We start from the raw sequence: 27,897 nt of genomic DNA, 5'->3' as shown, positions 1-27,897 counted from the left end.
TTGAAAACCATCCATTTGCAACATGACAGTAAAGACAGGTTCAGGTAAAAATTATGAATGGTTACTAAATTCATGGGGAGGTTTGGGTGAAGAGCAGAATATCCACATGGTCTAAAAGCACATCCTCAAAGATGGCTTATTGTTTATAAGGATAAAAACTGAAACCGTACAACAGAGAAACAGAACACTTGGATCAAAATTCACATCACCAATGAGAAGCAAAAGTACACTGTGTACCTCTCTGTACGCAATCATCCAAGAACCTTATCCCTTATGTAGCATTCAGCCAAGGAATGAGCAAACACCAAACCCAAAAGAGGAAAAATTTTTGGATGGGGGTGGTATGCTCTTAAAAACCCCCGTATCAGTACTTGACAGGATGAGCACTGGGTGTTATTCTATATGTTGGCAAATTGAACACCAATAAAAAATAAATTTATAAAAAAACAAAACTGTATCATAACTGAAAAGAACTTAAGACTAAAGGAACTTAAGTATTACAACTAAATGCAATTTATGATCCTAGACTGAATCCTGGACATAAGGAAAAAGATGCTCTAAAAAAAAAAGTATTAGGTCAAATGACAAAACTACAATATGGAAGTCTGATTCATGTACTATGTCAATGTTAAATTCATGGATGTTGGTAAGTATATTCTGGTTACATAAGAAAGAATCTTATTCTTTGGAAAAATACTCTATGGTAAGAGACCATGATGCATATGCACTTAGTGTCTTAGTGGTTTAGGGATAAATGAGGATGTATGTATGTATCTGTGTGTGTGTGTGTGTATAATGTATATATATGTACACACAAATATACATACATGCACACATGGAGAAATGGAGAGAGGGAAGGAGGAAAAGAAACAACATAAATGATAAAATAAATGGCATACAGGATTAACAGATGAATCTGGGTGAAGGATATACAGTGTTCTTTGTCCTATTATGTTTATTTTTGGAATGTAAGTTTTTTAAAAGTCTAAAGCTACAATTCACTTTTGATTAATGCACTGTTAGAGACAAATATCCTTCAGTGAGAGCTTTTTAATCACTGTTTTACATAAAGTTTTTAAAAGTGAAATGTACTCACCTATTGTTTGGATGATAGCATTCTGCACAATCTTCTCATCATTGTCTTTGGAACTTGAGTTTAAGCTGGCACTGCCTACAGATCCCCCCTGTAAATCATTTGCTTCAAATTCAACACTGAGACGCAGATGCTTCAGGAGGGTGTTAAAGACTTCCAGCACTGTGGGTCCTGGAAATGAACACTAATGTGAGCTTTTCCAGTATTATACACTCAAAACCAATTCCTCCACACTACCACACATTCTAGCCAAATAAGCGATGTATTATTTTGCTCTTACCAACCCGCTTTCCATGCCTGGTTTGCACTCTGGTTTTCTTATGATATGCAAGCAAATTCTGCCCTGAATTACAGCATTTGATAGAAATAATAACATTTGGATCTATATCCTCCCAAATGTCTAGTACATAACTGGTTTTCAAGTTCTTTATTAGAAAAAAGGAGGGGGACCCCTGGGTGGCTCAGTGGTTGAGCATCTGCCTTCAGCTCAGGTCATGATCCCCAGGGTCCTGGGATTGAGTCCCGCATCGGGCTCCCCGCAGGGAACCTGCTTCTCTCTCTGCCTATGTCTCTGCCCCTCTCTCTCTGTGTCTCTAATGAATAAATGAATAAAATTAAAAAAAAAAAAAAAAGAAAAGAAAAAAGGAGGAAGGGGAGACTGATATAGAGGAAAGGCTTAAGTGTGCATTAAAGAAGTCTGAGAGTCATCAAGGGAGCCCAAAATTTCAAGAGAAATTATAGCACATTTAAAAACATTAAAGTATTTTTAAAGAGTTTTCTATACACTGCTGTATCTACTGAAAAAAAATCTACAATAGATTACTGCATTAATTTTTTTGTTTTAGGTTTTTTTGTTTTGTTTTGTTTGCTGACACTCACCTATGGAACCCTTAGCAGCAATGGCAACAGCCTCTAATAGAACCTGGATGATACCTGCTCGAACCCGTGGAGAATCTTTTTTACGAGCATCAAGGTGTCCTAGGATCTCCTGAATTACATGGTGAGAATACTGAGCCTAAAAGAAGCAAAACAGTACACAAAGATGTACGAATAGTTATATGCATACTGATAGAATTCCTAAGAAGGGAAAATCATATGTCCCTTAAATGTCCAACTGCCGGAGACGTATACTCATGTCACAGAAAAATATGTAGCCATTAAAAAACACACTTTTCAAGAATAAACTGGGATACTAGAAAACATTCATAATACCCTGTATGAAAAAAGTTGCAAAATACTATGATTAATGAAATTTAATCAGTTCTTTAAAACAATATATAGGACTAGAATTATATACACCTAAATATTGACAGTGCCCAGGATTCATACCAAGTTTTTATTCTCTTCACACTTCTCTGTAATTTCAAAGAACATTTATATACTCTTATAATTTGATAATAGGACAAATATTTAAAATAAACAGATTATGATATTTACAGCACTTCTCTCTTACCCAAACTAGATAAATATTATTTCTCATTATGGATACCTAACAATGCTAAACAGTCAAAACTCCCATCTCATCAAAAGCCAATATGAAAATGAAAATGAAAATGTTATCGGTGTATACCTGATTAAATTTAAATCAAGGAAATATTGGAAGATTTGCAATTTTACAAAGGCAATTTTATCATAAATAAATTTGATCAATCACAATGAACGATATTGAGGCCTAAATCTAAAATAAGATAGCTAGAAAATGTTTACTACAATGAATATTTTCTTACTTCTTTTTTTTTTTAAGAGAGTAGCAAAGTTTTGGTGGTGGTTGTTTTTTTTTTTTTTTTTTTTAAACTAGTAACTACACCCAGAAGTCACGAGTGGGTCTACTACTAGGCTGTAAAAAAACAAAAACAAACAAAATGGGCTATGGCCCTGAATCTCCATGTCTGTGTTTGCTTGCCCTCAGGCCCCACCGCTCTGTTTTGACACTGGTGACTTTTCTAGCCTTTGGAATGGGTTATTTTATGTCAAAAGCAGTGTCCAACACATAATGGCTACTCTGCTCAAAAGCAAAAAGAATCTCCCTCCACCTCTATCAACATAACCAAATTTGCCATCAAGTATTTCTGGTATTTATCACAATACATCTACTTTTATAACAACCCAAGGTAAACATTTTCACATTTACTTTCTGTAACATAAAAAGAGATGAATCCCAGACAGACAGACACACACGTACACAAAACCTGAAACGGAACTTCTTGCCAAGAAAGCTGTATGCTTCTCATGCATGAGCCTCACGGTAGGGTCTGTCTTACAAATACAATGGCAATTTGACTTATTGTCTAAACCAGGACACTTCAGAGAGTGAGTATTAATAACTACATAAAGCAGGGCTATCCTAAGCAAAGCATAGCACCTGTCCACAAGAGCTCAAGAATTCCACCTTGGATGAAAAGTGTATGGAGTGATAGGAACAAAACTACAATGATGTTAATTATACTAAACACTGAAAGTTCCTCACGCAGTTTTACTGAGCTATTGTGTACCTATGGTAAAACTCACCCTCACACTGAAGTTTAGAGCAATATTGTTGGATGTGTAGCCTTTAAGAAGCAACATAATAGGGTGGTTATTTGAATATAAGCCCTGGAGTCAGATTTGCCCAAATTCAAATTTGGGCTGCATCATTTAATAGCTTAATAGCGTACAGCTTAAGAGAGAATTACTTAACTTCTCTAAACCTCAGTTTTCCTCATCTACAATATTTAGAAAATAAAAACAGTTATTTTGTAGAATCGTTGTGACACATGAATTCATTTGTGAAAGGAACCTAAAATTGTATCTACTACAGGAAACGTGTTCAATTTAGCCATTATTACTTACTCTTTAATTGGTGACTCCTGGAATAATATGTTACTGCAACATTAAACAAACAAAAATGACAACAGAAGAACACATTTGATTCAGAAGCAGATGCCAGGCACTGTTCTACCCACTGTATATGTAGTATCACATTTTATCCACACCAGCAGTTCCACTGTACACTTCCCAGTGCAAATGAGGCAGGTTTTTAATTTTAAGTTCAGTAATTTGTAAAAGATCACGCAGAAACTCTAAGGGAGGGCCTAGCTGTGAATCCTAACCCAACCTCAGGGCCCAGCTCTTAAACACAACACCTTATTACCTTCAACAAATCAATTTAGCACAAAGGATGAGCTTTAAATATTTTCCCTTTACCACAAATGCCCTATTATATTTGAAACTACCTGAAATTATGTCTATGTAACCCCTTAGGGATATAAATCCTGGTCAGGCTAGCTAGCTTACTGTGCTGAGAGAGGAAGAAATGTTACTTCAGAATGATTCCCATAAACAATTTTATGGTAAACAGCAATTAAAACAAATTTATTACAAGTTTTAATTGTATCAAGATAAGTCTTACTAAACAGAAATTCTCATTCTACTGGGTACTACTATTTAACCTGTGATCAATGGACTTATAAAACATGCTGTACTTAAAGCTATGTCCAGAGAAATGCTGTGGACCAGGAGTTTCTTAATCTTTAATCAGTAAGTATTTATTGATTCTTTGACTTTATCACTTTATTTTGTGCAAAAGACTTGTAAGGTGACAGATCTTTAATAAACTACTACAGTAATCATTTTACAATATATACATATATCCAATCATATGTTGTACATCTTAAAGCCACACAATGTTGTATGTCAATTATGACTCAATAAAACTAGAAATATAAATTTTTGATATTATCCTACTACATCCAAAGCAGCTTTATAGTAACTACCACTTATCAAAAACCCACATTATGGTATGCTAACTTTAACTTACTGGTTGGTTTAGACCAAACCTTGTGGAACAGAATGACCAGAATCTGAACCGTGATTTCGCATTCTACCTGTGTTCCCTTTAGTGCCATACCTGACCTCTCTAAACATCAGTTTCCTGATCTGCAAAAGGAGAATAATCACAGTATCTATTATAAAAAATGAGGATTCAAAACAAGAGAGCAAGTAAGTTATGTACACAGTACCTAGTACAACTGGCACTTGATAAAATGGTATTTCTATTTTAAAAATATAAATGATCCATTCAATGCATGCATTAAAGTTTTCTTTTCAGAAATGAGAAAACTAGAACTCAGAGGGACTGAATAATTTGCCCAAGTTCACACAACCAGTAAACCGCACATCTAGGATGTGAATCCTGGTATGACCTATAGTAAAAGCCATGCTGCTTTCTTACTATCTTATCTCCTTTGATTGAACGATGACTTTTCAGGGCATAAAAAATATAGAATGTGTTTAAAAAAAAAAAAAAAAAAAAAAGGACTTAAAATCTCCACTTGAATTAAGAGCCACCTGGGTCTGTTCAGGTTTCCAGGAGAACCAAGTTGTGGTCCTCTGTAGTAGATAAGAGTATCTCATCATGAGGTTCTATTAAGGCTAGAGGAGTTAACACACGCACTATCACACAGTAAAAACTCAATAAATACTAATTATTATCAGCTATATGCTACTGTAATAAATTTCAATTCCAATATCAGTTTATCAGTGAAATATAAACACAATAAATATATTCAAATAAATGAACAATAAACAGCATCACGAGATCTTTTACTTCTTTTTATTAAGTATCTTTTCATCTTGGCAAATAAGAAAATAAGTGGTAAATAAAATGAGACAAAAAACTAAATTAAGAACGTGTACATTTTACAGTGTTCTAGAACTCTGATATGTTTATTGACACAAAATCAAAATTACTTATATAAATATGATAAATACTTAAACCAATCCTTACCTGAATGGAATACATTATAATTTTAAAGCAGTGAACTGCAAATTCATTGGGATCCCATAGTTTGTGATGGTCTAAATGCCTGTAATTAACAAGAAAATTACTTTAAGTGTTCCTTTTTTTTATTACATTCTTCCTCTAGCACCCCAAACAATATGTAAAATTTATCCTAGAATGTAGCAGAGAAAAGCAAAGGAATAAAAACAATGTGTTAGGAGAGCTTAAGAGCTTGGTCAGGAGGGAGAAGACCCAAGACGCCTCTAGCCAGAGTTTCAGAAGGACAAAGATCTAATGAGAATAAGCTCCATTTGAGGAGCCAATGACTGAGATTTTTTCTTTCTTTTTTTTTTTTTTTGACTGAGATTTTTTCTAATTAAAAACAGCCAACCAACGATCAAACCCCTAATCCTCAGGTTCAGGAATCTCATCAAGATAAAGACAAGGTCCAAGAGGGACAACAACTCACCTCTAAAGGAAACAGAACTAGATTCCCAGGTAACTCACCAAGAGCAACAAGAGAAGCCAGAGAATAGGATAATACCCTCAGAGTACTGATCTGCTAATTCAGCTTAGTATTATTTGCTAAGCAAAACTTTCAATGTGGATAAAATGAAGACATGCGATAAAGCAATTTCTAGAGGATTTACTTTAGAAGGAGGGAAAAAAATGATTCCAGAATAAAAAACAGAAAGGCAAAAAGGAATGCTGAGCAACAGAACCAAACATACAAGTTAAAACACACACATACACTAATACAATATCTAATTTGTGAAACTGAAAAATATTCTAGCCAAAAGTAGCTATTAAGACAAAAGCATTTAACCTTTTATTCCTAAAGAAGAAAAAGAAAATATTAAACTTTACACCAAAAAACTGAATGTTAAACTTTAAATATTATATAAAAATGAATGTTATATTTCCTAAGAACCATTCGAAGCAGAAAAATTACAAGGGCAGCCTGGGTGGCTCAGCAGTTTAGCACCGCCTTCAGTCCAGGAGATGTGATCCTGAGCTGAGACTCGGAATCAAGTCCCACATCAAGTTCCCTGCATGGAGCCTGCTTCTCCCTCTGCCTCTGCCTCTCTCTTTCTACGTCTCTCATGAATAAATAAATAAAATCTTAAAAAAAAAAAAAAAGCTTGTGATTTTAGAAATTGACAGCAAACTAGAGATAAGTGAGAATTTTCTGAAGCCAATAAAAGTTTTCTATTTAAAAAAAAAAAAAAAAACCTCAGCAAACGTCATGCTCCATGTTTTACCACTGGTATAGGAATCTTGAAAATTGGGGTCAAACCCCTGCATTTAGATGCCACTTATGAACTATCACTTTACATAAGTGGTTTCACCTCTAGAATTTCAGTGTTCCTATCTGTAAATTGGGGGTAATGACACATTCCTTACAGGGCTGTTGGGATGATTAAACAAGAAGTCATGTGAAAACATGTAGCACAGTGTATGGCACAGAACAGGTAACAAATGTCAGCTTAATCTCAACCAGGTGTAGTATCTTGGGCCCTTTCTAGACAAAATAAATCATATAAAATTAGCATTTAAAATCAAGAACTTAGCTTTGGTGGAATTAATTTTAAATTGTTTTGGTATTGTAATTTCATTTTCTCACGTTGATTCTATCCTTATTTCAGTTTAGTTTTCAAGGAAAGAATTGGTAAATTTGGTTGAATCATTCTTTTGGTTATAGCCTTTCAAGCCATTGGTCTATATGCTGGCAGGTGTTTATATATATTTAAATTTGTAACTAATTTGTCACAATGTTGCTTTAGGCTATCTAATACACAGAAGTAACACGCTGCTCCTATCTCTGGAGGAGAAAAGCAAAGCAATGTTACAGGTCCAGTGTACTGGTTACTTTTGTAAGAAGAGCCCCAACCTATTGGCATGAGCAGAAGTCAAACTGCAATGGAACCAAGCAGCAACTAGATCCTATTTTTTCTGCAAGTTTAGTAGTAAAGGGAAAGGGAGAGGGAGAGGAAAATAATTTCAAATTTATAAGATCAGTGATTCTCAAATCATGTTTCTCAGACCACATGCATCAAAATCACCTTGGCTAAAAAAACACAACAGGCAGATTTCAGGGCTCTCTACTAGGCCCCAGGCCTAAGAACGATGGGACCAAAGATCTTACACATCCCTGAGATTTTTAAGCATAATTAACTTCTGAAAACCACTGTCCTGGACTTATACATACACAATTTACTACTCTTACTATCTTTGCAAAACAGGTGGGGAGTTTTACTTTGAGGAGTCACTGATGCGTAACAAAGAAAAAGTAGAGTCACAAATGCAACTGGGTGAGATCTTTGAAAGTAAAAAATTTCCACTTAATCACTTCTTTTTTTTAAAGATTTTATTTATTTATTCATCACACACACACACACACACACACACACACACAGGCAGAGATACAGGCAGAGGGAGAAGCGGGCTCCATGTAGGGAGCCCAACGTGGGACTCGATCCTCGGTCTCCAGGATCACACCCCGGGCTTCAGGCAGCGCTTAACCACTGCGCCACTGGGGCTGCCCTACTTAATCAATTCTAAAACTTCTAAAACAAGAACTGGGACAGAATATATTCAGTTCGAATGAAAAATATTTCAATTCCAACAGTATGGACACTAGTAAAAGATCTATAAGCATAGTCAGACTAAGGGGTCAGATGAAATATAAAATTTTCACCTTACTATTCCTTTCAGTAGAAGAACAATTTCACTCAGACTTGAAGAAAAAAGAAAATGCCTTATTTTTATATATGCAAAAATTATGGACACATCATATAATGGCATGCAAAATTTTCAATAATTCATAAAATAAAAAATGTGACTTCAAAGAAATGTCCAGTTTCTCACTTTAAGCTACTTCTAGACAACCAAAGGTCAAACATACCAGTTCACTCTGTTGACTCTGGTGCAAAGCTTTAAGAAACATGAAAAGCTTTTACCTTTTATCACAGCTATTGATATTCTATATCCAAATGTCTAATTTTGTCTCCAAATGTCAAATTTTAATTTTTAAATTTTCTTATAAAATCTTTACAAGTACAGAATCAATCAATGCAAAGAACTTCAAAGTTCAGAGCTATGGGCCATAGCCTTTCATTTGTAAAACATGAATGACAATACCCTCCACTTAACAGGATAACTGCACTGTGCAAATTAAATGAGATAAAGCTAACAAAATCACCAAGCACAGTGTTCACAATGTACAACATCAACTTTAATTTCAATCCTTATCTCTTTTTCCCTGCTACCCTAGCACCCAAAATTTCTGCCCTAGTATTCAATGAGCAATGTTACGTCTGCTCTAAAAAGTCAAGGCTAAGAAGCGCCTGGGTGGCTCAGTTAGCTAAGCATCTGCCTTCGGCTCAGGCTCAGGTCACGATCTCAGGGTCCTGGGATTGAGCCCTGCGTCAGTCTTCTTGCTCAGTGGGAAGTCTGCTTCTCCCTCCCTCAGCTTCTGTATGCCTACAACACTGTCGCGCTCTCTCTCAAATAAATAAAATCTTAAGAAAGAAAAAAAGACTAAATTTTCTAGGTTCAAAACATTCAAAAAGTAATTGTGATAACTGAGTGACCATACCCTACACCAAGATACATCTCTAAATATATGGCACTTTAACCCTAATCTATTAAACTTCTCAAAAATCTTGAGCTGAACGTAGTCCGGTTAAAAAAAATCACAACCATAATTTGCAAAACATGAAATAGGCAATCCTAAGGTTAATAATTTAAAAAGAAATACTGGGACACCTGGGTGGCTCAGAGGTTGAGTGTCTGCCTTTGGCTCGGGTAGTGATCCTGGGTCCTGGGATCCAGTCCCGTATCAGGCTCCCTGCAGGGAGCCTGCTTCTCCCTCTGCCTATGTCTCTGCCTCTCTGTCTCTCTCATGAATAGTCTATTTAAAAATGAAAGAAAAGAAAGAAAGAAAGAAAGAAAGAAAGAAAGAAATAAAGAAAGAAAGAAAGAAAGAAAAAGAAGAAGAAAGAAGAAATAAAGACATAAAGAATAAGGACTACCTCTTCCTTAAGCCCTCCTTCCTTCCCCCTTACCTTCCGTCCTTCTTCCTTCCTCCCCACCGCCTCCCTCCCCCTAATCCCTCCCTCCTCCTCCCTCCCTCCTCCTATCCAAAGAAGAGAAAAAGAAAAACCTTAAACTATATAAAGTTAAAAATCTCTGCATATAAAAATAGCCATAGTGGCACCTGAGTGGCTCAGCCGGTTGAATATTCAGATCTTGATCTCAGGGTTGTGAGTTCAAGCCCCATGTAGGCTCCACACTGGCCATGGAGCATACTTAAGAGAAAAAAAAAAAAAAAAAGAAAAGGAAGTAGAAAGAAAAGGCAAAACTATTTTACATAGGAATTATTAAAATCATTTATCTTTATACTAATAATTTTTTTTTCAATGCTAAATTAACTTTTTAGGTATATAAAAAAAGTATGCAGTAAGAATAGTATTTCGGGATGCCTAGGTGGCTCAGTGGTTGAGTGCCTGCCTTCAGTGCAGGGCATGATCCTGGAGTCCCGGGATCGAGTCCCACATCGGGCTCCCTGCATGGAGCCTGCTTCTCCCTCTGCCTCTCTCTCTCTGTGTGTTTCTCATAGATAAATAAAATCTTAAAAAAAACAAAACAAAAAAAAACAGTATTTCAATGATATATTAAGTAATTTTTTTTAAGTAAGAGTAAAAATGACAACAGTGTAGCATACTTTGCAAAATTAGTACCTCATAGAAATCTTCCAGTAGTAAGAAAGATTCGTTTCCTAACGGGCAATTTATTTCTAGTTAATGAATGACTACAAAAAATAGTTCGTAAGTTAGGAAAACTGATCTGGGAAATTACTTCCAAAAAAATGCTTTAGTTTGACAGTCAAGCAGGTTTTTTATTTCAATTATTATTTGATCTAGTAAGGAAAATAATTTAACAGAAATTTTGAATATCACATTTTTAATAAACAGTGAATATAGCAGGATACATTTTTAAGTATTTAAGAATAGTACATAAAGAAATACTGTTTTTCCTAAAAAAAAAAAAACAAACAAAAAACTGCAGGGTTAAAGTCAAAACCTCCTAAAATGAGTCATTTATCATTAAAAGAAGCTGTAAAATGCCCCTGAAGTTAAAAATGTATCATGACTCTTCTATAAAGTTCAAAACCACTTTGCTAAAGAGGCAGAAAACTGAACTTTATTTACCTCTTCAAACATGGTACCATTTACTTTTGATTCTTCCACCTTGTCCAGAGTTTTATTACAGTAACCTCGTGACATACTGGCCCTGGCTCAAATCCATCCTCATAGCTCATCTGATTAACTTTCTCAAAGGACAATTATGGTCATTTCACATCTTTGAGCTAAAAGCACGAATTCCATACAGATTTAAATATAAAACTATAAGATCCCTAAAGTGTGGCTTGAACTATCTGTCATTTTACACTAACCTTTCAACTCTGATACTCCAGTTAATGGTATCAACTAATCTGTTTCTCAAAATCCACGTCTCTGCCTCTCCTCATGCATCTCAACCAGCTAAAATCTGCTTATCCACCTAAGTATCAAAAAAGATCACCCCCAATAACCCCAATTCAACGTGAATTCTTTGTTTTGAACTGCTACAGCACATTTTGGCCCTTTCTTATAACCTACATATTGTATTAAAATTACTGTGGATGTCAATCATCCACCAGAAGTTTGCTGAGGACTAGGAAAGCTTTATTTGTGTATATAGTCTCCAAAATACCTGGTATCTTACTTAGGGCATTTAATATTTAATTAGCTCATTAACTAGCAAATATATAATTAAATATTTAATTAACAACTTAATTAACTAACACATGATCAAGATTTAAGGCCATCAAGTTCTACACAATAAAAAACATAGCCCACTTCAGGTTACCCACCTCAAGTACAGTTAATTTAATAGTCTTTTTCTTCCAGGATCACTCTCTAGATTTTAAAGGCCTTATATATTACCTCTCAATTAATAAAAGTATTACGATAAAAACTGGAATTCTAATATTAAATCAGCAGGTCTGGACACTAAACAATAAATCTTTAGTTACCTTTAGTTATATCTGACATAATTTTGATTATTTCCTTACTAGCATTTCCATAAGCCCAGTCATTAAACAGATTTCAATTTTTCTTTTTTGGGCAGTGGGGGAAATCACAGATTTTTTTGGATACCTAATGATTCTCGTAATTTTAATATAATTTTGTGGTTTATAGACTCTTATAACTAAAGCTCAACTTTAAACCCAAATATCTGCCTTATATAAAGAATTCTGGGATGTTAGACAACTTTATATATGCTATTAAGACTTTATTACAGTCAGGAAGGGAAAATGATGGGCAAATGATTAATAAAAATCAGCAAAAATGGCCAGAAATTACAAAATATTATGCAGTAGATGTATTATCTGATAATTGAGTTAGAACACCAAAAGAAGCTTGACAACAAGTCTTAAGAGATAATATCTCTGTGGAGAAACTCAAAGTTCACAAATATATTTTCCCTGAGGGGGAAACAGATATACCAATAAGACAGTCAATACTCCTGCTCTGACCAGTCACAGATATAAGGCAAAATTTAGAGAAGTGAACATGCACTAAGGTAGTCTGGCCAGTGGAGAAAGCCAGTCAAGAAACAGAAGCCAGGGACTAGAAGGAAATGACCATAGAAGTTACTAAACAAGATGTATCACACTAGGACACTGTTAATATTTTACTGTGCATATGCATTTTAAATGCTGGCAGTAGAAATTCACGATAAATGATACTCATACTATCAAGCACATGATTGTATTTCATTTTTAAGGGGAAAAAGCTGGTGTAGTGGTTGAACAGCGCTCAAACACATGATGTTGGGTTCACTCCTGTACTCTCCCTACAATGCTACTACACTTTCCAGTAGTAATGCACGCATGCTCACAAAAAGTGTCCTCTGTTAAGTAAAGGAACACAGAATCAGTATGGCCCAGCCACAAATAACCAGGAAAATGCCAACTCCTTACGCAAAAACTGGTCTAACAGCATTATTCATGTTCCCAAAAGTCGCTCGACCCAGCAGTTCTCTGAAACAGTTTTCAGCCAGCACAGCGGGATTCTCTTCTTTGTCAGTTGCAGAAGGGGAAGGAGGAGGACCTGTACGACTGGGGGGGAAAAGGGAAATGAAGAAAGCTGCATGCAAGAACTCTAGCACCAGTTCTAACAACTAAAAGAACAGACTTGACTCAAGAAATGTTAAAATGTTTTCCTTTTTTCCCAAAATACTTAAGAATAAGAAACACAGTCTAACCTTTTGTTTATAAAAATGACAAAGCAATCATTATTATCAGTATTCTTTTGGTTACTTCTAATTGCCTAAGAAAAAGCATCCAGGATCTCTAAAGAATAACAGATGTTCAGCTATAATTTGTTTCACACATTTGCTACTTTTAGTATTAATTCAAACAGCATTTGGATGCTCAATAACAAGCAGCAAGTATAAATTTATTCTAAAAGAAATAAAACCTTACATGTATGAGTAAGAATATGTTGTCTACTAAGCCTAGAAATGAATAATTTTTTCAGAAAGGGCACATATTTAAACTCATTCAAGTTTACGAGACCACTATTTATACAATACTAAAGACAAAACTTGCTTATCCTGACAAGCAAACACAAATACACATATACAAAAGTAACCACCCTCAACCCTAATATCTTTATCCAATACCTGTCAACCTCTTCTATCTTCTGCATGTTAAACAAGAGGGATGGAACTATTTTATCCATATGCTGGGGTTCCCAAATGGTAGCCCGGAGTTCATCATTAACTGTTTTGCGAACCACTCCTTGAATACCTCTGATTCCAGCAATTCGGATTCTATAAAAAAGAAAAAAATAAGTCCTAAGAAAGATTAAACAAGTCTGACTGTTTAGCTAAGAGAATGGATGCCAAATAAATATTGTTATTTCAAGTCAACAAAATGAAAATAACAGAATAAATCTAAGAAATTAAAATCTCAAAAATCTAAGACAGAGATATGGCAGTTCCAAAAGAGATTTACTTTATGTTTTTGTTTTTTAATTTTTAATGTAATCACTACCCACCCCATTCCCCCCAGCTGATGCAGGGCTCAACCTCAAGACCCCAAGATCAAGAACTCTATGCTATACTGACTAAGCCAGCCAGGCATCCCAAGATTTACTTTGAATACCATCTTTTAAAAATCAGCATTTTAAAGTTTAAAGGGGCCATAAAATATAATAATATCAAGTCTATTATTATTTTTCAATAAAAAAGAATTTAATCAAAAGCATTAAATTTTCCTAAGGGGATGATAATAATTCAAACCAGTATGAACTAGATTCTCTCCATGTCTTGCCCAGGAGTCTCAGAAGTGAGTGGAAACAGGATTTCACTCTTCCTCAACACCCTTCAGTGCTTCCTCTTTTTCACTGTTTCTCTCCAAAGGCCTCTCACTTCCCACAGTCCACACGGATGGAAGACTAAACAGGTTCCCATAAAGGTATTGTGACAAATGAGAACTATCAAAATGGGAGTACAGATAACCTCAGCCATTTTTAAACATACACACACGTATGTGTGTATGTATATATATATATATATATATATATATACATACACACACACACACATACACACACACGTATACATATATCACATATATGTATGGCTGAAAATCTATCCACACAGGGAGAGAACCTCTCCTGCCCTTGATTATCATTTACCGCCTTTTTTGCTACTACTGGAAATATTCACCAACAGAGGTTTATTCAGCTTACCCCGCATAGTTTCTAATAGTTACAGGTTTTGAAGAATGAAAGATATGGGGAAGGGGGTGACCGTGCTTTACAAACCCATGAGGACATAACATAGGCATTCAGGAATGGCAACGGAGAACAGGATAACAGGATAATGAACAGGTAAGAAAGTGAACAGGAGACATAAAGACAGATTTTGCCTATCTGGAAGCTGTGTCTATACATGTCACTTGAGAGACTCTCGTACAGTTATCACAAGCAGGCAAGCCTAATATTACTGTTGTGGTGTCTGCTTGGTTAGCCTGCTGTTACTCCTTCGGTGATGAAAGGACCAAGCATGAGATGGCACGGAGCACACAAACAAACAAGGAGGGGGCGCTGATACCTCGTGGTGACACAGAAGCCTAAATGGGAGGGCAACAGATGGTGATGGAACGATCTATAGCTACTACAGATACACAGCTGGCACCCAATTCAGATCAGGATCTGGCCTAACCAATATATTCTAGTCATGACTTTAAAGGAATTTTATAGTTTCCTCATCAGTAAAATAGAATTTGTCTTGCCTAAAGCACAGGAATGTTCTAAGGACTTAAAGGAGTTAATGAGTTAATTTATGTACAGTGGTTAGCCAATGAAGTATTAAATAAAATAAACTGGCACACAGTAATTAGTAAGTGTTGGGTGTTCCCGCTATCATTATGATGCTAATGATAAGTGCTACCATAACTAAAGGCTGCTTAGGAAAATAGAACTTAAAATTATCACATACAACTTTATAGGTGGAAACCATTTCTGCAGGGTAAATATGTTAAGAAGATCTTAAGTTTTCAGCCCTGTTTACTAGCCCCCTGAATTCTATTTGATACAGTTTTGCTGAAAATAAAGGGAATGATAAGTAACTAAGAATCTAAAAAAGGAGTATTAATATGCTAGAAGAAAATCAAAAGGACTTTTACTTACAACAAAGCAGAGAAAAAAAATTGAACCCTGTATATTAAAAGCATTTTAGCTCACTCATTGATTTGTTTCATAGCGATTCAAACAAAATGCCATTTTGGAATTCATATATCATATAATTCTGGAAAGACCCAAAATTGGGAAAAAGTACCATAAGGCTTTTTCATTTATATTTAGAAAAATTTCAAGTTTCTTTTTGTAAACATTAGTCAAAAACATTGGGTGAAAATATGTTCAAAAGACAAGATCTTTCACTAGGGGGCAGTACATACCTAAAAATAAGACATCTTAAGTAATTAATTTTGAACTTTTTTTTAAAGGTTTATTTATTTATTTGGGGGGAGGGGAAGGAGAGAGAGAATCCCAAGGAGACTCCCCACTGAGTGTGGAGCCCAATCTGTGGCTTGATGCTAGGACCCTGAGATGATGCATGACCTGAGTAGAAATAAGAGTTGGCCACTTAACTGACTGAGCCACCCATATACCCCTAAATTTTGAGCTTATTAAATATGTCCTTTCATAAATACTGTGGATATCACACTTTTCACCTACAATGGTTTATATGTGAAACTCACTTCAACCAAAATTTGAGAAACACCTGTGTATAGTTTACTACTCTTCATAATACTAAACAAAAAAATACTATATTCTGCATATCTACTGTATTTTAAAAGAAAACAAAACTGTCAATCTTAAAAAAAAACAAAAAAACAAAATATCCTTTTCTTTAAGTAATCTTTATACCTTTTTGCCCCATTAAAAAGTTAATGTCAGCCTCTGAGAACAGGGACAATTTTTTTTTTAAAGATTTTATTTATTTATTCATGGGATTTTATTTATTTATTCATGGGAGACAGAGACACAGGTGGAGGGAGAAGCAGACTCCCGGCAGGAAGCCTGATGTGGGACTTGATCCCGGGTCTCCCAGGATCATGCCCTGGGCTGAAGGCAGGCGCTAAACCACTGAGCCACCCAGGGATCCCCCCCCCCTTTTTTTTTTTTTTTAAGATTCATTTGAGAGAGAGCGAGCGTGTGTGAGCCTGTGAACTGGTGAGGGGTTGGAGGAAGCAGAAGGACAAGGAGAACCTTAAGCAGACTCCCTGCTGAGCACAGAGAGCCCTATCCTGCCAATCCCTGGACCCCAAGGTCATGACAAGAGCTGAAATCAAGAGTCGGACACTCAACCAACTGATCCACCCAGGTGTCCCATAACAGAGACAAATTTTATAAAACATTTTAAAAATGTCCTTTAGGGAGAGAAAAAAAAGATTTTTAATGGTAACTGGAAAAAAGAGGAAATTAGTAAGATAGTTACAGTTATCTCTTCCTTCTAAGGCTCTACACTCATAAAAAAGGAATAACACCATTAACTCTATATGGCCAATACTAAACTGAGGAAAATTCATTATACCTATGGCATGCCAGCGTGTTTGTATCTGAAAACAATTAGTAAATCACTTCTCAGCTTTCTTTCACCGTCTTAAAATATCGTTCTCCATTTGTTTTGATTTGTGTAAACTAACACTATAGCTTGCCCACTAAAAGCTAGTTAAAAATAATAAGTCATAACAGTAAAATAATACATACTCTGTTCGTATTTCTGGATCACTATGACAGGAATGACACATGGCACTGAAGCGAGATACAAAGAAGTCATAACGTCTGTGATAGGATGGTGTGTCTTCTTCAATATTTGCAAATTTGACAAACTAAAAAAAAAAAAACAAAAACCAATATAAACATGTTAGTGCCTTTTTGAACGTATGAAACACATTTACTTTCATCTATTATTTGGTACATTAACAAGAACTATCAAATAAGCTGCAAATGAAACACATACCACAAATGCCACATATAGATAAAAGGAATTTTTTAATAAACTTGAGAAAATCAAGAATATAGCATTATAAATATTAACTTTAACACTTTAATTCAGTTTCTTTTGAGTGAGTGATCCCACTCTCTAGAAGCAAAGGTCTTACTCTAAAGCTCTTCTCCATTTCCTAGATACTGACTATGCTTCAGTGATAACCTCAGGCCCAAACCTGCAGAAAATTTTATTCTTTAATCATGAGCAGCAAATCTTCCATGACAACTGTGACTTAACACACGAATGAGTAATATTCATACCAATAAGATGGGACATGGAAAGGGAACATAAACTGAAGGAAATGTACACTCAACAGAGAAGAAAATACTGAGATGATAAAATACATTCTAACTCCTTTCTAGAAACAAAAAAGAAATATCCACACATTTGGGAAGTTTCAAATACCCTACCTATGTCACAGACCTGGCCCTAAGGCTCCTTATTATGTATTTTCTTTGTTCATTAGCTTTCCATTCATTCAGTGATATGTTACTTCTGTGTACAGCCCAAAGCAACATATTTTACATGCATATTTAAATATATGTAAACACCTGCTAGGATATGGCTGACAGCTTGAAAGGCTATACCCAAAAGAAGGATTCAACCAAATTTACCAATTTTTTCCTGAAAACTAAACTGAAATAAGGATAGAATCAATGTGAGAAAATGAAATTATGATACCAAAACAATTTAAATTAATTCCACCAGAGCTAAGTTCTCAGTTTTTAAATAATTTTATATGATCCATGTTATCTAGAAAAAGGTCACAAATACTACACTTGGTTGACATTAAACTGACATTCATTACCTATTGTGTCCCATATTCTGTGCTACGTGTTTTGACATGATTTAATCATTCCAATGGCCCTGTAAGGAATGTATCATTATCCTCAGTTTATAGATAGGAACACTGAAGTTCAAGAGGTGAAATCATTTGTCCAAAGTGACACTTTAATAAGTGGTGGGACTGGCATTAGAGTGCAGGGATTTGACTGGACTCCAATTGTCAGGATTCCCATACTACACACTGACCATGTAAAGTTTCAGAAAATATTACACCAAGTATCCCTGTTTTCATGAAAATAAACCTTAAATTGTATCAGGGAATGCTCAAAAATGTAAATGGGGAAAAAAACACACAGAGGTTTACCTATAATTTGTTTCCCACTTTCTAATATATATTGAAAAAAGAAAAATATTGAAAGATTACTTCTAGATATTGGAATTTCAGGAGTCTTGTTTACTCTTTCATATTGTTTTGATTTTCCTAATGTGCTATAATAAGCATATTACTTTTAAATAAATCAGAAGTTTTTTAAATGACCATTAAAATTTTAAATGTTCTGGAAAATTTTTAGAAGGGGAAACTTTATTCACTTTTCACTTATTGAAAGTCGCAAGTAACAACAGAGACCAAATGATCATTTATAGAAGATCATATTGCCTCTGAGTTTGAAGAACTTACTTTATGGCCAACAGATTTCCTGATGCTCCTTACGATTGGTTAGTATCACATATTTCACAAGGAGCAACAGAAAAAACTAGAGACTATTCTTTTTTTTTAAGATCTTATCTTTAAATAACCTCTATATATACCCCAAGTGGGGCTCGAATACACAACCTCGAGATCAAGTTGCACACTCCACTGACTCCATCAGCCAGACACCCCTAGGAACAGTGTTCTAACCACCCACATCTGCGTTGTCTGTCCACATGTCCCTCACAAGAGCATTTTATCAGGTAAAAACATTCTAAGAAGAAATCAAGTCTAGATACGCTAATTAACCTGAAAGTTAGAGAACAGTTTTACTCACAGAATTTGTTCCAAGAACTTGAAGCTTTGGTTCCCCGGATTCTAGCAGCTTTGCTACCATATGAAGAAAGCTTTCTACAAATGGCTTAATGCTTTGAGAATGGCAAGCCATAAGAAGTTGGTCCAACGCCTCCATAGCAATTAAAACATACCTAAGTGTAAGAAAAAAATAATGTCAAAGCATTTCTAGCTCTCTAAATTCTCCTAGGTGCTTTTCATTGGAATAATTATATGCAAATGCGCAGAACAGAGAAAGGCAAATTTAGTAGTTCCCAAGTAAAATCTTATTTCTCACAAACACTAATGATCACAGATTATATAATAACCCTCATGCTGAAGTGTACAAAAATTATGCTGTACTACTCCATTTTCTTCTCCTTTCCAAACTCTTCAGAGCTTCCTTAACATTAGCTTTGTGTATGTTTTTCTTTGGAAACATGGACATCTTCTAATTTCCAGACTTCTAACCATCTATCTTTGTATCTGACCCAAAATAGTTACTATAAGCAATGTGTCTGGGATTCCTGGGTGGCGCAGTGGTTTAGCGCCTGCCTTTGGCCCGGGGCGCGATCCTGGAGACCCGGGATCGAATCCCACATTGGGCTCCCGGTGCATGGAGCCTGCTTCTTCCTCTGCCTGTGTCTCTGCCTCTCTCTCTCTCTCTCTCTCTCTCTGTGACTATCATAAATAAATAAAAAAATTAAAAAAAAAAAAGCAATGTGTCTAAAGTTTCCAATATAATCTGTTTGTAAATCTGAATATAAAACATCACCAGCAACAATAGAGTATCATAAGGAAACATCTAATAAATTTAACCTTACAATTCATCAGATTTAAAGCTTACACTAAAAATTAAAATTGACTTTAGATAACTTTGTTTCAATAATTCTAGATTGCTAAAATGTTCTAAAAGGTAACAATAGAGAAGCATAGAAAACCAGTATCACTCGAAGAATGGACTACTCTAAGAAAACTAGAATCATAAAATGAATATGGAAAACTATTTATAACCCAAATTATCCAAGTTACTACTGTTAAGCATAGAGAATGGATTAAGATGGCAGACCTTTATTTATAGGTAAGTATATAGCTAGCACAGTTCCAAATTAGCACACTTACATTCTCTGGACCTTAATATCTGAGCCTAATGTTCTCTTTTATTATTCTACTACTGATAGGTAAAAATACACTAAAGGAGTCAATTTCTACTATTTCCATTAAAGAAATATTAAAATACCAAAAACTTATGGATGCTTAAGCTAAAGGCAACTCTATTAGCTTGCATGTGTCTATTCTTAAAACATGACCATCAAAAAAAAACAAACAAAAAAAAAAACAAACATGACCATCAGGAAAGTAATAAAAGCTGCAAATATCTATGGCATTACACATATCCTCATAAAATATTACAGGGTTTTATCCTCTACATGTTATCTTTGCATGACTAGATGACAAAACAATACATAGAATGATTTAGCCTAGGAGGAGTTCTCAGAGATACAGTATTAAGCAGCAATTAGTTTCCTTACCCAGAACGATGTCTGACAACATCCCTGCTCAACCTTTCTGCTAAGTAAGAACCAATTCGATCCAGTTTCTCTGGAGCAGATACTGCATAAAATGTCAATTTCTCCATGTCTGCTTTAACAAGGCCATCCTAAAAATAAGAACAACAAAGTTATTTTTTGTACTCCTAAGTGTTGTTTGCTTCATTCACATGTCCCCTTTTTGGATTCACGATTAATCCATTAGTTATGCTAAACCTTTCTGGCTATAACCTCCTTACTGTAAATATTTACCATTCTGGATATACAATTTTCAGAAAGTTAAAAAAATGCCCCCACTTAGGCAGAATATTTAAATATACCTTCACATGCAATGAATTATTCTAACACTTTCCTAAATAGAGAAACAGCTCAACTAACTGCAATATGTAGGGAATGGAATGAATTTTACTGAAAAGATTTCAAACAGATTTATTTCAATTTGAAATCTTATACTATGCTGTTAAGCCTATTTTACTCCTTTACATATACAACAGTGAACATGTTAAAATGACTCAAAACTTGATTATCATTATAAAGCCTTCTTTTAATTAATAAATGAGAAAGTATTAAGAACTGCATGAATCTCTGCTCAGCCACTATTAAAGAAAACAAGAGGCCCCTGGTATGGAACTGGCAAACTCTCATTTGTCTGCCCTCTAAAAGGTGACAGGCGTACTCCTCACTCTCAGACAATAAATCAATGATCAATCTACATCATCTATTATATGTTGGTCATATATAGTTCATATAACTAAATGTTGTTTAGGACTGGTGGAGGACATGGGAAGGCAGATAGAAATTATATTAAATGGTGACTCTACAACTAAAAATTTTACAATCTGCATTTTCAGCTGGCCCCTCGATGTTCTGTTTTGCCACTGCTCCATCACCAGTCCCTCCTATTTTTACCTACTTGGTTTTCCTCAAACTTGCTACTTTGCCACCTTTCTACCCTCTCTGACATCAAATGAGCTCTTCTTCCTCTCAGAGAAGATGGAAATCATCGGATTAGAATTTACTGGCAAAATACCCCTGTTTTCTCAGTACCCTCTAGACCAGTGGTTTTCAACCAGGGTGACTTCCTATCTCAGGGCAGTGTCTGGAAACATTTTGGGTTGTCACAGCTGGATGGTGGGTGTACTGGCATCTGTGGTACAGGCTCGGCATGCCAATAAACATCCCAAAATGCATAGGCTAACCCAACAGCAAATAATTAACTGGATCAAAAGGTCAAAAGAAGCTGAATTAAGAAACCATGCCACATGCAAAGTGAAAGTGCCCTATTTTTGGAGGACTCATCTTGGAGAAATCAGTTTGCCTATGTTCTTACTATTTGCCTTTCATGGCTCCAATAGTTTAGCCTCTCTCTTTCCTGTTTTTTTTAACCTCTCCTTTTGTATTGGTTCCTACACATCATCAGTTGAATACAACTTCTCTAATCCATTTTTTTATACCTTACTAATTTTGTTGAAGAATAATTAATATACAATAAACTATATCCAAGTACATGTTTTGAACTATGACAGTTGTGTATCTATAAAACCACCACTAAAAAACAAAATACAGGGCAGCCCGGGTGGTTCAGTGGTTTAACGCTGCCTTCAGCCCAAGGTGTGATCCTGGAGATCCAGGATCAAGTCCCACATCTGGCTCCTTGTATGGAGCCTGCTTCTCCCTCTGCCTGTGTCTCTGCCTTTCTCTCTCTGTGTCTCTCATGAATAAATAAATAAAATATTTAAATAAATAAATACATACATACATACAAGATGCAAATATTTCCATTATTTGCTAAGGATTCCTCATATTCTTTGCAGTTCATCTCTTCCTCCCAAGGCAACCACTGCTCTGCTTTTCAACATTATAAAAAGCAGCATGCACTGAAGGAATCATAGTTTGACTCATCTGTGCATAACTTCTCTCACTCAACTCAATGCTGCCTGGGGATGCTTCTCTAACTCACCTGGATAACTCCTCCTCATCCTGCAGATCTCAATGTCCTCCAAAAGGCCTTCAATGCACCCTCCCAAATGTCCTTCAAAGCTTGGGTGCAAGGCTCTTACTATACGTTTCTTTAGCTCAATGTACTTATCCTATTCTATTTTATTGTACTGTTTTTCACTCATTAAATGAATACTCATCAAGTGCTAACCATGTGCCAGGCACTGTCATAGACACTAGGGAAGAACAGGTAAGCAAAGAATTATATTAACTCATTTAATACTCATGAGAATATTATGAAATAGATACTATTTATAATTTCCATTTCATGATGAGAAACTGAGGCACCTGTCCAAGATCACAAGGCTAGTAATTATAAGAAATGGTCTGGTTATTTGTCCCCTTCACGGGATCACTCTTTCAAGGCAGGGACTAGAATATGTAGACCTCTGCACTCTGGGCACCCACTGCCTGATCTGTTTTGGTTATACCACAATATTTTTTTGTTGGTGGTCGATAAATTAAAATGAATAAAGCCAAATGGGTATGATTACCACACGTATGCCAAGGTTCACGTAAACTTTTTAAAAATCATTTTATAAATCTCCATTTAAACAAATCTTATCCAAATGCTTGGCATTCAATCAATCAGTACCTGACAAAAATAAAGATTCTTTCTACAACCATTCTCTACCTGTCATCACTAATGTAATCTAATCTACGGGTCATCACTCTCATGGTCACAAGTGTTCAAAACTCTCTCACTGCCTAGTAGTTAAAATAGATAAAGCAGAAGCTTTGTCTGTCATTCACATTCCTCCAAAGTCTGGTCTCCACCTTATCTTCAGTAACCATGTGTCCCAGATTCCTCAGGGCAATGATCTGAATATTCAGTCTATTAAATGACATGACTAGAATTTCAAATCAGAAATTGTGGTCAAGATTACTACCCATCACTCTCTACAATGAGGCTATATAAACCTTTTTCAAAGGTTCTTGATCTCAAATGTACCCCTTGCTTTCTCCTGCACCCTTTTGCCTTTTCTCTTGAGACCCCTCACTTGCAACAAAGAGACTAATCTCACTTCTCCAGATGGCACACATCCTTCAAAGCTCAACAAATCTCATTTCCTCTGAGAATGCATCCCAAAGAATGCCATCCATAGTAAAACCTCTCTGCTTTAAAGGCAAAAACTTTACCACCTGTTTTACTTAACATTTTGCTTACTGACTTATGCATTGTGATTTAATACTTAGTATGCAGTTGCTTTACATCAGTTAATGGATGGAAAGCTACTAAAGGCAGGTACCATACCTTAGGGCTTTTATCTGCGACAAATTATCCAGGTATCTGGCAGCCAATAGTATGTAAGATTAACCTCTTTTAAATGGCTGAACATTTAGATCAAATTTGATTAAAAATGAGATATTTCATATATCATGAAATATATAAATTAATGTTAAGATAACAATAAGGTTTCTATAATTGGCTATATTTATTTTTTTGTAAACACTTTTTAAATTTTCATGTAATCTCTATACCTAACATGAGACTTGAACCTATAACCATAACCCTGAGACCAAAAATCACATGTTCTGTGGACTAAGCTAGTCAGGCATCTGTCCTGGCTACAATTTAAAATAAGGCAATCAGGGATCCCTGGGTGGCTCAGAGGTTTATCAGCACCTGCCTTCGGCCCAGGGCGTGGTCCTGGAGGCCGGGGATCGAGTCCCACATCGGGCTCCCTGCTTCTCCCTCTGCCTGTGTCTCTGCCTCTCTCTCTCTGTGTCTCTCATGAATAAATAAAATCTTAAAAAAAAAAAAAAAGATAAAATAAGGCAATCAAACCTATCTAGTATTTTTTGTTGTTGTTGTTCATATCCATTTAACACTAGACTAAAGGAATCTTGGAAAATTTAGGGCAGTATCAAACAAAATCATTCAAATCCAGCTGCTCTGAAAACAGTAATCTTCCACAATAAAGTAACCAGTATAAAAATTTAAAAGCATTTAAGTAAAAAGAGAACAAACTGCCTGGAATATTCCTGTACCTCTCAATTCTCTTCTGAAAACCGTGTGGACAAACTATTTACTCTTCAGACCTTAGCTTAGATTTCATTTCCTTCAGCCCTGTGTTCTCCAGGCCTACATTAGGCGCCATTCTGACCTACTCCAGGAGTGCGGGGTACTTCATCTCTCTATCACAGCTTCTTTCACACAATACTGTAATCGCCAATTTCCTTGTCTGTGAGCTCGGTAAGAGCAGAAAACCATGTCAGTGTTCACAGTTATATTCTTAGCCTTTCGTACAAATAACCTGGCACTAGCTCATAAATTTTTGAAAAGTATTAAATATAGGAACTCTCTAGACAAGAGAATACCATCTGTCCATCATTCCAAATGTACATTAATCTATGAAAAGGATCTGAAAATTAGACAAGCAAGCATGGGTCATTTAAAAGTAAGGTGGGGAAAAAGATAAATATAAAAATAGCAGTGTACATGATGAGATTTAGGGGTAAAAGTAGAGAAATGAAATTAGGGAAACCTTAGGGAGGTCAGCAGGGGGGAAGGATGGGTCAGCAAAGAGAAGGATCAGTAGATGTAGATCAAATTACTTTTGGATCTTCAGGGAATATGTTGTCCACCAGGCGTTTGTAGCGAGGACGCAAAGCAGAACAGCAGCAACACACTCCTGTTGAAAAAAGAATAAAATCACAAAGTACAAAGATTACTCATATTGTAAATTGACCCCGAAATTCACGTTTCTGAATATTACTTAGTTACTTCAAATAAAAACTGCAAACTGGTAGTAACAGAGAACAGGAATGCGAATTCCAGTACTAAAATGAAAAATGTCCTCTCCCCTCCCCAAAGACACAGGCCAAAGTGAGTATATATTAATGAATTATTCCAAAGTTTCAAATCAAATCATTTAGGGGTATGTGTGTGCGTGTGTGTGTACACACACACACACACACACACACACCCCTACCAAGTTCACCCTATAAAGCAAATATATAATCTGTACCCCCTTACTTTCTAATCTTGTGTCCAACCAGCTTCTGCACCCTCCAATCCCACACTCCCATGCCTGGCCCAATCCACTCACAGCCCCAGCCACAGCAATCTTGAAAGACAGTCTGCACCCAGCATGGCTGGTGAAAACAATTAATACGTGTATCTACTGAATTCATCATATAAGGAACTACGCTAGAAGGGGAAACAACCTCAAAGCAAAGTCCAGGAATTTCAAAAATGCTCAAAGGCTGCTCTGTAAAGTTTCAGTTGGTATCTTGGAAAGAGCAATGGATTGGGATCCAAAATACCTGGGTTCATTTCGATTTTTTCCCTTAAGTGGCTACATGGTCTTGGGTAAAGCACATCAGCTATCTGGAAAGAACCCCATGTTAGTGAGAGGGATCAGTTTTCTTCTCCTTCAAACTAGTAAAAGGAATGCTGGTCTGGAGTCTTATAAAATTATTTCCATGAAACTGGGGTATGTGTGTCTCTGTGTAAGTGTGCATTTGCATGTATTTAGAAACCAAAACATGGTACGTAAGACTGCTTGAGCTGGAAGTTAAGAGAAGTCGGATCTAAGCACACTTCTACTATCTCATTGAGTAAGCTTATGACAAGAGACAACTTCTCCAGATCTCATTTTACTCATTAAGTACACATCACTTACGCACACAGTCATATACCAAATGTCAACTGAGCACCCAGCAATGGGTAAAACAAGTAAGGTTGAGTCCAGATGTGCAGGGGAACAGAGTTAATAAAGTGATAAAAACAAGACAGACTTAAGATGTGTGCAGCATCTTTAGTGATCACAGAGCACTGTGCATATATAATAAGACTTCTAGAAAACAGGTGAAGTACTATTCCCATTACTTTACAGGCGTGAGAAGTGCAGCAGAAGTGACTCAGTAACTTACTCAACAGCAAGTCTGGGTGAGAGTCTGGTGTCTAATTCTGTAACCCCATGTTCCTCCCACAACACCACACAGACTAGTGGTCAAATCAGTCAATACCCAAATACTTAATTTGTACCTACTACATGCCTAAGACCATGCTAGATGCCACAGACATAAGAAAGTGTAAAAGACAAGATCCCTGCCCTTGAGTCTATAAACTTATTTTAAAAATAGTGAATTAATGTCAGCAATATATAGTTGGCACCACGTGCTGGTAGTATAAAATGCCATCCATTGTTCAGGATGTTTTCTACTTTAACAGAAGAAAAAAAATTCCAGAGTCCACTGGGGAATTTTTCAGATTAACGAACACCAAAACACCTGAACTCTTTTTTGAATCCAAAAACAAAAACACTGGTCCTATTATTACAGGAAAAGAAGCGGGGAGGAGAGGGAGGTAGAAGCCCAGTAAGCAATTAAAATAGTATTTCTCTATCAGAACCAATATAAAAATACTTCAGATAAATATTAATGAAATAAAATCAAATATGTACTGAGTGGTTATTATACAGAGCACCAAGCTAGGTAATGCAATGATGAAAAAAGCTTGCAACCTGATAAGAAGATTAAGACAAATACTCTGCTAACACTAATGCAAGGCCAAATATAGCACGCTCGAATTGCTACCACTGCAAAGGGACTGAAAAACAAGTCTCACTGCTTCAAGTTCCCCATCAAAATGGAAAATTATGTTATTTTCAATAAGAAAAGATTAAGAGCTATTAGGTTTCCTCACATTGACACTTTTGGATATTATATATTGGTTTAAAGAGGTTTTAGAAAAGATGTGAACTTGTTAATACACACCATATCCAGCTCCTACTTTCAGAAAGCTCAGGTCTACTCACAGAAACATGAGTAAACAGGAAATCGCCAAACAGTCAGTATGGGGTTAAAAGGGTACATGCTTAGAGAGGCCATCTGTCCAGTATCACCCAGTTGCTAAGGAGCACAGCTGAGCAGAGTCCAGCCCAGACGACTTCAAAGGGTAAATGCCACACTATGCAAGTACTAGACAATTTCTACACTAAACATTTTAGCTCTCCACAAACTGTGACAAATGACCACAACTGGAAGACTGAGTCTGTCTCCCAGACTAGGAATGCACGACATACAGGGAAGTAATGATCACAGTGACCTTTTCCAGAAGACC

General features: G+C 35.9%; 1 protein-coding gene across 4 annotated transcripts in view; it reads right to left on the bottom strand.

The window, feature by feature from the left end:
• EFR3A (EFR3 homolog A) overlaps positions 1-27,897 on the bottom strand; it is a 105,473-nt gene that overhangs the window by 42,812 nt on the left and 34,764 nt on the right. For 2 of the 4 annotated variants that reach the window (XR_005368728.1, XM_038555535.1), the window contains exons 2-10: positions 25,386-25,462; positions 20,811-20,938; positions 19,283-19,433; positions 17,186-17,307; positions 13,587-13,736; positions 12,883-13,020; positions 5,859-5,937; positions 1,973-2,108; positions 1,097-1,264 (exon numbers count right to left, since the gene is read on the bottom strand). Coding sequence is in view for 3 of the 4 variants with exons in the window: in XM_038555535.1 (XP_038411463.1) it covers positions 1,097-1,264; positions 1,973-2,108; positions 5,859-5,937; positions 12,883-13,020; positions 13,587-13,736; positions 17,186-17,307; positions 19,283-19,433; positions 20,811-20,938; positions 25,386-25,462 (1,149 nt within the window). In the remaining variant the exon portion in view is untranslated. Of the gene's footprint in view, positions 1-1,096; positions 1,265-1,972; positions 2,109-5,858; positions 5,938-12,882; positions 13,021-13,586; positions 13,737-17,185; positions 17,308-19,282; positions 19,434-20,810; positions 20,939-24,818; positions 24,941-25,315; positions 25,463-27,897 lie in introns of those variants that run through there. The other 2 variants (XM_038555536.1, XM_038555537.1) reach the window with 2 other exon arrangements.

The sequence above is a fragment of the Canis lupus genome, chromosome 13 (assembly GCF_011100685.1).
Source record: "Canis lupus familiaris isolate Mischka breed German Shepherd chromosome 13, alternate assembly UU_Cfam_GSD_1.0, whole genome shotgun sequence".
Taxonomy (NCBI): domain Eukaryota; kingdom Metazoa; phylum Chordata; class Mammalia; order Carnivora; family Canidae; genus Canis; species Canis lupus.
Note: the sequence above shows the minus strand (reverse complement) of the source record. Positions and strands in the feature narration are given on the sequence as shown.